The sequence below is a fragment of the Lepidochelys olivacea genome (genome assembly GCF_965140295.1).
Source record: "Lepidochelys olivacea isolate rLepOli2 genome assembly, chromosome: 1".
Taxonomy (NCBI): domain Eukaryota; kingdom Metazoa; phylum Chordata; order Testudines; family Cheloniidae; genus Lepidochelys; species Lepidochelys olivacea.
Genome location: NC_140411.1, coordinates 350110414 through 350122619, shown reverse-complemented (window position 1 = coordinate 350122619; position 12206 = coordinate 350110414). Strand labels below are relative to the sequence as shown.

Here is a 12206-nt window from a genome sequence, read left to right as displayed (position 1 = left end):
CTGCGGGTTGGGAGGGAGGGGCACCGGCAGGGCTGTGGGGTGGAAGCCCAGGGTGGGGATAGCAGGGGGCTGCAGGTCGGCACTGAGGGGCACCGGCAGAGCTGTGTATGGGGGGCACCCAGGGCTGGGATGGCAGCGGGCTGCGGTTCGGGAGTGAGGGGCCCCGGCAGAGCTGTGTATGGGGGACCCCCAGGGCTGGGATGGAAGGGGGCTGCGGTTCGGGAGTGAGGGGCCCTGGCAGAACTGTGTATGGGGGACCCCCAGGGCCGGGATGGCAGCAGGCTGCGGTTCAGGAGTGAGGAGCCCTGGCAGAGCTGTGTATGGGGGACCCCCAGGGCTGGGATGGAAGGGGGCTGCGGTTCGGGAGTGAGGGGCCCTGGCAGAGCTGTGTATGGGGGACCCCCAGGGCCGGGATGGCAGCAGGCTGCGGTTCAGGAGTGAGGAGCCCTGGCAGAGCTGTGTATGGGGGACCCCCAGGGCTGGGATGGAAGGGGGCTGCGGTTCGGGAGTGAGGGGCCCTGGCAGAGCTGTGTATGGGGGACCCCCAGGGCTGGGATGGCAGCAGGCTGCGGTTCGGGAGTAAAGGGCCCTGGCAGAGCTGGGAAGGGAGACAGTCCTGAGCTTAGGGGGGAGAAGGCAGTGGGGGGGACGGGACCCTCCCGCTGCTGCTAGGCCCTAGCTTGGGGAGGACACTGGCAGAGCCCCACGGAGGGCTGCCCGGGTCCGGAGCCGGGGCAGGCAGGGGGCAGCTGCCTGTGGGCGCAGGGCTCACCAGGAACTTGCTGGCGGGGTCCCCGGGCAGGCTGGCGAAGGTGATCTGCAGGTCAAGGGGCAGCAGCAGGCTGAGCGCGTCCCGCAGGCCACCCCTCTCCAGGAGCACGGCCGGGCGGCAGTCCACGAAGAGCGCCAGGCGGTGGGGCTGCAGGTCGAGGGCCAGCCGGGCCCAGCGGCCCCGGGCGAAGGGGCTGCCGCCGGGGAAGAGCAGCGAGGCGGGCTCCATGCCGGGCCCGGCGCGGTAGTCCAGACGCAGCTGGTTGGCGCGGGTGCTGGATGCCAGCTGCAGCAGCGGGCGCCCGTCCCGCGCGGCAGCAGCCGGCGACACCAGGGAGATGAGCGTGCCCGCCGAGCCCTGGCTCTGCCTGGCCACGAAGTGGAAGCCCAGGGCGCCCTGCGAGCTGGCCAGCAGGTAGACGGCGTAGTCCCAGGGCAGCGTCAGGTGGGGCACCCGCTGGCGGAACTTCCAGGCCGGGGCGCCCGGCTCGGGGCCCGGGGCCCTGCTGACGCCCTGGACGGAGCGGGTGACGTTCAGCGCCTCCAGCAGGTCAATGACTGCGAAGCAAGCAGGGGTCGGGGGGGGGATTTAGCAACGCGCATCTCTCCCGCCCCCCGGGTTCTCCCCCGCTCCATCTCCGTCTGCAGAGCCGTCATCCCAGGCGGGACGCGGGGATCTCTGCTGGGACCCCCCGGTCCCCACTTTCATGCTGAGTCCCTGGCTGGACCGATGCCGAACCCCAAGGGGCCCCCGATCCTGACCCTGAGCAAAGGGGAGCTGGGGACCCACACGAAACTTGCCCCCAGCCAGCCATGGGCCACTGGCCCTGTGCACAGAGACCCAGTGGGAGCCGAGAAGTGGAAGAAATGGGAAGGAAGAGCCACCCCCTGCCCCATCCCCTCACCCCAGCGCGGGACTTGGGGGGGTCTGGAACCTGCAGCTCTAAAAGCCTGGGGATCTGGATCCTGGTGCTGGTGCCCCTGAGCACAGATCCCACTGGGCTGGGGGGTGGATCCTGGTGCTGGTGCCCTGGGCACAGACCGTCATGGGCTGGGGGGTGGATAGCCGGGGGGTCGCCTGAGGATTCTCCCCGGCTGTCCCTGACAGCTCTGTGCAGCTGTGCTGCGGATGGCATGCCAGGTACTGGCCCACGGCCCAGCCAGGGGCTGTGTTCACATGCAGCCGGCAGGAGCCTGGTGCATGGGAGCCCTGCTGAAGAAGGTGGAGGGGGGCAGAGGGAATCGGGGGGGCTGCCTGGGGGGCAAGGGGAGGAGAGGCAGAGAGAGAGAGAGACCTTGGATCTCACTGGGATTCACTCAGCCCCCCCAGCCCAGCGGGGTCTGTGCCCGGGGGCACCAGCGGCAGGATCCCCCGCAGCACGTCCATCTCCTCCTGCCAGGCCTGCGGCTCTAGAGACCGGGTAGTGGCTATGGGCAGCCTGAGCCATGCAGCCGTTCAGCCCCTCTCGAGTGCCGCCCCCAGGCGCCAGGCCTGGTCTCCTGCTCCTCGTACAGGGGGTCCCCGCACCCCAACCTCTCTCAGCCTGGGCCTCCGGCCTGCAGCCCCCTGCTGCCCAGCCGCGTTCGCCACACGGCCCCCTCCACAGCTCGGTCCCAGTTGCCTTCCCCCCGGTGCCGAGGCCAGCGACAGCGTCAGCCACACGAGGTGCCCAGAGCCGAGGCCTCGCTGCCCACATGCCCCAGACGGCTGCCACCAGCTCCCCTCCGCCACGCGGCCCCACGGGGCAGGGAGCGGTCGCCGGCTCCGGGCGGCTCCATCCTGCTCTGGCAGCGCGGGGAGACCGGGCCGAGCCCGCCCAGGCTTTGCGAGCGGGAAGCTGCAGCCCCGCGGGCTGCACCCCAAGCCCTGGCTGATGGGGCAGCTGGCGCGGCTTCATGGCCTTTGGTGTCCTCGGCTCTGCCCGGGCTGCTGCCACAGGCCCATGGGCAGTGCGGCCCATGGCAGGCCGGCAGCATTCCCTGATACGCCGGGCAGGGGCTCTGCCCCACGCCTGCCTGGATGGAGCTGAGGGGCGGGGAAATTCCCCTCCTGACAGCCCCCCTCATTTCGGTTTCCTGTGGGGCTCCCCATGGCACCCTCCTGGCTCCCAAGCGGGCTGATCCCAAACCCCAGAGGGGAGGGGCTGTGACACACATGACGCCCGCACCCCACCCCGGGCGGTTACCAACCAGCGCCAAGGAGCAGGCAGAGCAGGGCGGCGTGGATGGGCGCCGCGGTGCAGCCTGTCTGTAGGGGGCGCTGCGATGCCTGCAAGGAGTGTTTTCTCCTGCATGCAACACTCCTGGTTCTGCCAGAGCATATGAGCCAGCAGGGGGTGCGTCTACTGGTTTGGGGGCGTTCCCCCCAAAAGGGCATGTCCCGGCGCCACAGGGTGGGGGCTGCACCCCAACTTCATACAGACTCTTGGAGAACCCCCCCCGTTTCTGCCCCAGTCTCTCTCTGCCTTCCCTAGGCAGTACCAGGCACACCAAGCTGGGTGCTGGGCCCAGGAACCAGCGGAGGGGCCCCAGGAGTGGGACTCGGGTAAACCCAAAGTGGGGTGAGCAGCCGGCCCGGCAGACCCCCACCGCGGGATCACCAGGACTGGGGGTGCAACACCTGTAGGGAATCAGGCCATCAGCGGGCAGGCTGCCCCAGGCTGGATGGCACAGGGTTTGCCCAGGGCAGGGGAGTGTCCAGCTAGGGCTGATCCTTTGGAGGGAAGCATCCACCCAGCCTCGGGGGCACAGAGGGTGGGGACAGACGGGCTCCCACTCCCGGTATCAGTACCCATGTCCTCTTGGACCCACCTGGGCTCAGACCCATCTGACCCCCAGAGGGAGCAGAAGGTTAATGGGGAGACATTGGTGGGGTGGAGACTCGGAGGAAGGTGGATTCATGGCCCTCCTCGCTCCCTGCAGACGAGGGGGACGAGGCAGTAGCAGGACCCCAGCCCCGTTTCAAACCCAAAGGGTCTGGGAGGGCAGGGCCACACAGCAGCTCCTCATGTGCCACGGAAGAGGCCGGACCTGGTGAGCCAGGTGCTGTGAGACCCCTGGGGCCGGGAGAGACGCTGGGGCACCGGTGGGGCCAAACTTCCCCAGGCCACTGGTTAAAGTGACCCTGCTCCAGTTGGAAGAAACGTGATACAGTGGGAATTTTCTGGAATATTTTTACGATGCCTGAGTGTGCCTCGGTTTCCCCTTATCCGTTGCGTGGTTCCCCAGCATGGGAAACGGGCTATGGTTGCAGGGCAGGATGGGGTGGGGGTCACCTCCCTGTTGGGCTGGAATGAAGAGTTCTTAAGAAACTGGCTGAAACTGACCCAGATCAACAAGGGGGCCAGAGAGACAGGCCTCCTTTAGTACGATAAAGGGAACGGGCCAGCTGGATCCCGGTGTCAGAGACAGGGATTCTACCACTCCCACCACAGCTGGGTTTGGCCCTTGTATCTTTAGTGACCCCACATCTGGTGAGATCCCAGAGTTAGGAACATCTGGAGATGACCCCGGGAGGGCGTGGGAGGCCCAGCTGCAGAGAGTGCCCGCATTCTCAGCCACATATCGCCGGGGGCACCCGGACGCCGGGGGCCCAGCCTGCAGGCCCTCTGGAGTGAACAGGCCCCAGGAGAATCATCACCTGGGAATCCAGCCCAGGACAGGCGGCAGGCCCTGGGGCTCTCGGCCCTGGTTCATGTCACCCCTCTCCCTGCCCCGTCCCCACACCAAACCAGCACGTGGAGGGGGGGAAAGAAGGGGCCCAGCCTGACCCCAAGGGGAAGAAGAACCGTGACTAGGCCCAAAGTGCTGCCGGGCGCCCCAAGGAAACACGCAGCGCCCAGGGGTGGCTCATCCCCTCCTGGGCCAGTGCCAACTCCATTCCAGTGCCAGCCCCAGGCCCTCCAACAGGGAACCCCCCTAGGTGCCCCCAAGGCCAGCCCTGGGCCCCCCAAACCGAGAACCCTCCGGGCAGGTCCAGCAACCCAGGCTGTGCCTGGCCCCGGGCCCGCTCCAGCAGCGGAAGCCCGAGCCCAGGGGGCCCCCATGGAGCAGGGGGGCTCCGCGCCTCGCCGGCGGGGCCAGGGCTGGGGCCGCCGCGGGGCAGGGGATTCCCGACGCCGGGAAGGAATCTGCGCGGAGCCGGGCGGGGCACGTGGGTCCCCTCGGCCCGGCCGTCGGAGCGGGGCTCACTCACCGTTGTCGCCGTAGTGGAGCGGGGGCAGCTCGGGGCCCGGCTCGCCGCCCGGCGGGGCCTGCAGGGACAGCGCCGCCAGCCCGAGCCAAAGGGCCAGGGGCAGCCGCGCCATGGGCCGAGCGCCCGGGGCCAGGCGCACGGAGCGCGGGGAGAAGGGCGGCCGGATCGGGGCCGGGGGTCCCGCCCTGTACAGTTTAGCTCGGGGAGCCCCCGGGGCAGAGCCAGGCCGCAGCACCGGCCAAGGCGCAGGGCGCACGGGGATGGGGGGCCCCGCGCCACACCCCGCAGCGCAGCCGGGCTCTGCCTTGGCCCGGAGCCGGAGGTGCCGGGGACCGCGCCCGTCCCCTCTGGGGGCACAGCCGGGGCGGCCCGCGGGGGAGCGGAGCTGGCGGGGCGGCGGCGGGGGGAGCAGCAGCCGGGCGCGCTCCGGACTCCGTGCGCCCCTCGGTGCAATGCAGCGGCGGGATCCCCTTGCGGGGAAGGGGGCCGGCGCCGGGACCCTCTGGGGGCCGGAGCGAAAACCCGGAGCGGAGCCGGGCGAGAGGCAGCGCGGAAGGGACCCGCTCAGAGCTGGGCAAAGGGGGTGTCTCGCCCCCAGAGGGGGCCGGGGACAGCTGGGCCCGGAACGCGGCACCGCACCGGGCTCCGACTCAGCCCAGCCCCGGGCTGAGGGCCCGAGCCTGCCCGGGCAGGGTCCAGAACCCTGCGGGCCAAGCGCCGGCTCTTTTGAAAATCTGACCCCTGGCTTCCCTGCTTCGGTTCTGGGTGTGAGATGGGGTGTCAGGGATCCCCAGCCCGGTGCTCTGGGACAGGCCCCGGACCCCTTCAGTCGCCAGTCCCCGCAGGGGCACACGCTCCCCTGGCTTCACCGCCTCCTGGGTCCCATCCTCGGCGCCCCCAGCCCCCCTGCGTCCCCCGGGAGCTCCCTGCAGCGAGTCCTCCTGGCTTGGACACCCGGGGAGGACACCCCCCCCCCCCGCGCCTGCTGGGACTCAGCCAGCGGGGACAGGCAGTCGGGTTATTAGATGTCTGGACACCGCCTGGAAAGCCCTTGGTTAGCCAAGAGAACGGGCAGTTGCCCCCTGGCTCGGCCCCGAGCCCCCTGAGCCTGCCTTAGTCCCAGGCCAGGAGCGTCTCCTCCTTCCAGCCCCTTGGTCCCCAGCTGGTCGCACCCCACTGGCTTCCTGGGGGGGGGGGAAGGGCTCCACAGGCGTTAGTTGCCAGGGGCCAAATGTTCCCTTGGAGTGGCCACTGTCTTCTCGGACTCTCCACGGGGCCCGGGGCCCAGGGCCCAGGCAGGTGGTGTCAGTCACACCTGGGTCTCTGCAGAGAGTCAATAACCTTTGCCCACCGTGCCCTGTGTGAGGTCCTGAGTGTACTATGAGTCGGTACAACATCCTGCATCCACTACGGGAAAGGGACCGAGAGACTTTCCCATTGGACCATATGAACTGGAACCATAAACTCACGGAACATTAAAGCCCACCAAATGAGGGTAGATCCATCCTCATCATCCTATCCACTCATTATACTCCACACCTGAACATAGCCATGATGTGGACAACACACCCCCATAGCTCAATGTCTGTACTTTGACCCGCTAAACTTTTACCCCCAATCGGGGAGATTGCAGATGATGTATCCCTTACGCCACCCACTCCTACACCGAATTTCGCACCCCTTGATAATCTGTACCTTATTCCCTGATAACCAGAAACTTCTATGCTTAAACTCTGTACCGTTTTCTTTTTACTTCAACATCATCTTAATAAAATTATTAATGTCCCATTGAAAGGTGACAGGGCCGGAAAGAGTTAATTACCTCCAGCCTGACCTGACTGGCTTGGCAGATCTGGAAATGAACAGTGTCATGGAGTCCCTGGGCGATGCTCTGGAACTGCTCCCCATGAAGCCAGGCAGGACTCTGGGGCAGTCGCCTTTCTGTGAGCAGCCTGTCTTCAGGACACACAGCTCCCCCGGCTTCCACCTTCCTGGGTCTGACCTCGGAGCATTCAGCATCCTCTGCCCCTCCGTGCGCTTCCCCCAGCGAGTCCGCTCAGGCGGGGTCCTGGGGAAGCCAGAGGGTCCTGCCCCCCAACTCCGCAGTCAGACGGGACTCTCAGCCAGCCAGTAAAACAGAAGTTTATTAGACGACAGGAACATGGTCTAACACAGAGCTTGCAGGTGCAGAGAACAGGACCCCTCAGCTGGGTCCATTTTTTGGGGGGGGCAGTGAGCCAGACAACCAAGTCTGCCCTTCACTCCATGTCCCAGCCAGCCCCAAACTGAAACTCCCTACAGCCTCTCCTCCCCTGGGCTTTGTCCCTTTCCCGGGCCAGGAGGTCACCTGATCCCTTTGTTCTCCAACCCTTTAGCTCTCACCTTGCAGGGCGGAAGGGCCAGGCCATCAGTGGCCAGGAAACAGGGGGTTGGCCATTCTCTGTGTCCAGACCCCTGTACACACCTGCCCTCTAGGGCTCTGCAATGATCATACACCCTTACCCCACCACCTAGATACTTAAGAACGACATAGGGGAAACTGAGGCACCCCCACAATATTCGGAGGAAACATTAAGAACAGTCCCACTTCATCACAAACAGCGCTGTGACATGCGGGGCATTGTGAGAGAGAGAAGGGGAGCTGTGTGCTCAGGGCTTGGGATGTCAGCAAACGAGTCTTGTCTATACTATGGCTTTGAGTCAAAGATCAAAACAGGAGTATTAACATTTAGGAATAGGTTTCAGGGTAGCAGCCGTGTTCGTCTGTATCCGCAAAAAGAACAGGAGGACTTGTTGGCACCTTAGAGACTAACAAATTTATTTGAGCATGAGCTTTCGTGAGCTACAGCTCACTTCATCGGATGCATTCAGTGGAAAATACAGTAGGAAGATATATATATATATACACAGAGAACATAAAACAATGGGTATTACCGTACACACTGTAACGAGAGAGATCAGGTCAGGTGAGCTATTACCAGCAGGAGAGGGGGGTGGGGGTGGGGACCTTTTGTAGCGATAATCAAGGTGGGCCATTTCCAGCAGTTGACAAGAATGTGTGAGGAAGAGTGGGGGGTGGGGTGGGGGGGAATAAACATGGGAAAATAGTTTTACTTTGTGTAATGACCCATCCACTCCCAGTCTCTATTCAGCCTAAGTTAATTGTATCCAGTTTGCAAATTAATTCCAATTCAGCAGTCTCTCGTTGGAGTCTGTTTCTGAAGTTTTTTTGTTGAAGAATTGCCACTTTGAGGTCTGTAATCGAGTGACCAGGGAGATTGAAGTGTTCTCCGGATGGTTTTTGAATGTTACAGTTCTTGACGTCTGATTTGTGTCCATTTATTCTTTTACGTAGAGACTGTCTGTTTTGGCCAATGTACATGGCAGAGGGGCATTGCTGGCACATGATGGCATAGATCACATTGGTAGACATGCAGGTGAACGAGCCTCTGGTAGTGTGGGAAGACACTTGAGTGAAATAGCCACGGCATAGAGATACAGATTGAGGGGTGGTCAGTAGTCACTGCACCCCACTATTGAGTTCTCTGTGGCTAATACCCCTCCCCCCGTGCCCCGCCCCAGCCCTCAAAAGTCACTCCAGCAGTGCAAAAGACACTCTGATCCCATGGTGAGAACAGGGGGCTGGAGGGCAGGTGCTAAGCTGGTCTGTGACTCAGTTTCCCCACCTATACAATGGGGCTAGCAAAGCTGTAACAAAGCGATGGTGGTCACTGTGCTGCCCAGCTGGGCCTCGCAGAGCTGCATGAGGACAGTGGGGGGTAGAGCTTGGTGTTCTCCCGTTCCAGAGCCCCTGCTACTGAGCTAAAGGAGAATCTCCATAAGCAGTATAGGGCTTGGGACACAGCTGAGCTGTTCTGATTGCAGCCACTCGAGGGCAGTAGGGCACATGTACACCAGCCAGTTGGCAGCAATCCTTGGCTGCTGCCCAGCGGGGCTGGGATGACGAATGAAGCTTTGCAAAGTGGTTGAAGCTCTCGGGGCCTCGCTACAGGACAGGCAGCTCCATATCTTGTTAGCTGAACCAAGAGAAGGGCCAGGGTGGCTTGACCCCAGTCTGTGAGTATCTATGAATGGGCTCTGCAGCCTAACAGAGGAAGGTCTAAGGCGATCCCATGGCTGGACGCTGAAGCTAGGCAAATTCAGACAGGAAATAAGGTGTAAATTATTAACAGTGGCAGGACATTGGGAGAATGTATCAGGGTCAGCACCTCTGCTCTAGCCACTAGACCCCAATTCCCGCCCAGAGCTGGATATAAATGCCTCACGTCCCCAACCCACTCTCCGCCCCTCCCCGAGCCCGAACCCAGGCGTGCCTGCCACTCTAACCCTTCCTGCCTGGCTCGATTGTGCCCCCGAGTGGCCGCACTAACCCTTCCCACCGAAGGCCCCAGGACTGAGACCTCGATCCGAACTCTGCACGAAGCCACAGCCTTCAGCAGCTGTGAAACAGCAGAGCAAAGCCAAGCTGCCCTACAGAGGGCGGGGAGCTTGCCTGAACCTCTCGCCTCTGACATAACCCTCCGGGAATGCAGGCGGCACCTGGCTCTGGCTGGGTATCTCCTGGCGGGGTCTGAAGGAAACAGGCTGGGGCTTGCCCACAGAGTCAGTCTGGGGTAGCGATCAGGGTGTATTTGCTACAAGATAGGACCTGTTCTGATGGGTGGATCCCACTGGCCCCCTAACAGCAGGATCGAGGGGTCCCGGCACATCCCTGCTTTGTCCCCCTTTCTTGAGAATCTTGCCCCCAGATGTGATTCGGGATCCCCCACCCTATGGCACCTCTTCTGATGGGTTTTATGTTGATCTTCCTTCTGCTGTAATCTCGGGCAGTCAGGTCCCCCAGGGTCTACCTGGGTAGTGGGCCTGGACTCCCCTGGCAGTCAGGTCCCCCAGGGTCTACCTGGGTAGTGGGCCTGGACTCCCCTCCCACCAACAGACCTGGATCCAATGTCTCCTGGCAGGTGGGATGGCTCCGGGACAGGGGGTCCAGAGGAGAATCTGAAGGGGTTTGATTAACTTTTCTGCATGTTCTGGTTCACCCTTACTGGGGGGAACAGGGTGCTGGCTGTGACGTGAGTGATGCCGCAGGTATCCACAAACCTCTGAAAGGTCTCGGGGGAAACTGAGGCCCGTTGTGGGAGCTGATTTGCTCTGGAGGATGGTCTCCCCTCTGCAGCTGTGCTCAGCATGGTGTCGAGCCACCTGGCAACTTCGGTGACTCCTGAGAAACCATCAGACCTCGGACGATGGGGTGTCGAGGTGCCCTGACTGCCGGCCCTGGCTTGGCTGGTGGAGCGGAGAGCTGAGAAGGAGCCGGCGGCTTGGCTCTCGTGCAAGCCCATATGCCTCAATTCTCAGCTCTCTGTTTAGCTGTTTGCTCAGCCCAGTCCACTGCTGGCCCGCTCAGCTCTGGCCCTGCGTGCTGTATCCACGCGGTGCCCCGCAGGCAGCCTGGCAAAGAGTCCATGTTGCACTGAGGCCAGGGTAACCCGTTGGGACCCCTTCAATGACAGGCCTTGGTGGGAGCCCCGGAAAGCACCCGGCGTGGTGTCATAGAAACCTTCTGAGCTGACCGCCTCGCACGGAGTCGTGCCATGAGCTTGGCACATGGGCACAGACAGGACTCAGGATCTCTCCACTCTGCCCAGGCCTGAATGGCTGCGTGTGGTGAGGGGTGTCATGGACTCACAGATTGTGCCCACTCTTGGCCCCATGCGGTCTATGGGGGGTGTGACGTTATGTGTGTAATAACGCCACCCACTCCTAAACCGAATTTCGCACCCCTTGATAATCTGTACCTTATTCCCTGATAACCAGAAACTTCTATGCTTAAACTCTGTACCGTTTTCTTTTTACTTCAACATCATCTTAATAAAATTATTATATCTCATTGAAAGGTGACAGGGGCAGAAAGAGTTAATTAACTCACAGACTGACCGGACACAGGGCCGAACTTTAAAGACAAGTTAGGGAGATCTGGACATGAACCGAGCTGTGAAATGCAGCCGGCATTGTTAGCGGTAGAAGGGGAGATGTTGGCTCAGGTCTTGTGATGTCAGCAAACGAGTCTTGTCTATTGCTATGGCTTTGATTCAAAGATCAAAAAAGGAATATTAACATTTAGGAAGACACTTGAGTGAAATAGGATTGTTGTCTGTATGTGTCTTTGAAGGTTGGGATAGCCTGTGTCTGAACGATTTAATGGATAAATGACCCTGTGCTAATTGCCAGGATGTTTGGGAGAAGGAAAGTTAAGTGTATTGTTTTCTCAGGCCAAATGGTTGCAGGAAATGTATAAAAACCCTGGGACAGGATCCTTCTTCATCTCAGATCTGCTTTGGGTTCAAGAGGGGGAAACCCTGAGCCATAAGGATGGAGATCCCTAGTCACTGACCAGAGTCACCCTGAATATGGACATTGGGCTCTAACCTCTGGCCTATTTCTAAAAGGACTTTTGGCAACTACGAGCTCATCTCTGCTCTGTATCTGGACCTCAAGAATTGAACTCAAGTATTTATGTATCTTGAGCTTTTAACCAACACGCTCTCTTTTCTTTTTTAATAAATGTTAGTTGAGTTAGTAAGAATTGGCTGTAATTGTGAATTTGGGGTAAGATCTAAGTTATTATTTGACCTGGGTCTGGGGCTTGCTCCTTTGGGGTTGGAAGGACCTTTTCTTTTATATGATGAAATCAGATTTCCAGTAACCGCCATCATATCTGACGTGTGTGTCTGGAGGGAGGCCAGAGGCTGGGCACTTGAAGGGAACTTCCTTGTTTGGACTTCTGAGTAACCAGTGAGGTGTGAAAGAAGCTGGTTTGGTACATCTAAGTATTGGAATATCCCCCAGCTTTGGGGTTTGTCTGCCCCGTTCTGTTTCCAGTTCACCCTGATTGAGCGACCTCCGCTGGCTCCCACAGGAAGCACCGTCATAGGGGGTACCCCTTTCAGTGAGACAGCCCTTCTCCCGGGGGTCCACTCTCTCTCGGGGGTTAAGCCCCTCCAACTCCTGGAGCCGCACCTCTCTGAGCCTTAGCACACCTGTTTCCCGCTGTGGGCCCCCTCAGAGAGTCCACTTGCTCTGGACCCCCGGGGCCTCCACCCCCCTGTTCTCTAGCCCAGAGTGACCCTCAGCCAGCATAAAACAGGAGGGTTTATTGAGCGTTGAACACAGCACGGGAAACTCTCAGGGCCTCAGGCCTGGCCTCCCCCAGCACAGC

The 12206-nt window shown here is 61.4% G+C and overlaps 1 protein-coding gene across 15 annotated transcripts in view; it reads right to left on the bottom strand.

The window, feature by feature from the left end:
• KCP (kielin cysteine rich BMP regulator) overlaps nt 1-5448 on the bottom strand; it is a 54968-nt gene extending 49520 nt beyond the window's left edge. For 14 of the 15 annotated variants that reach the window (XM_084637966.1, XM_084637973.1, XM_084637976.1 and 11 more), the window contains exons 1-2: nt 4967-5448; nt 773-1329 (exon numbers count right to left, since the gene is read on the bottom strand). In XM_084637966.1, the coding sequence (XP_084494092.1) occupies nt 773-1329; nt 4967-5078 (669 nt within the window). In that variant the 5' untranslated portion in view covers nt 5079-5448. The remainder of the gene's footprint in view (nt 1-772; nt 1330-4966) is intronic. The other variant, XM_084637970.1, reaches the window with a different exon arrangement.
• Nucleotides 5449-12206: the final 6758 nt, after the last annotated feature.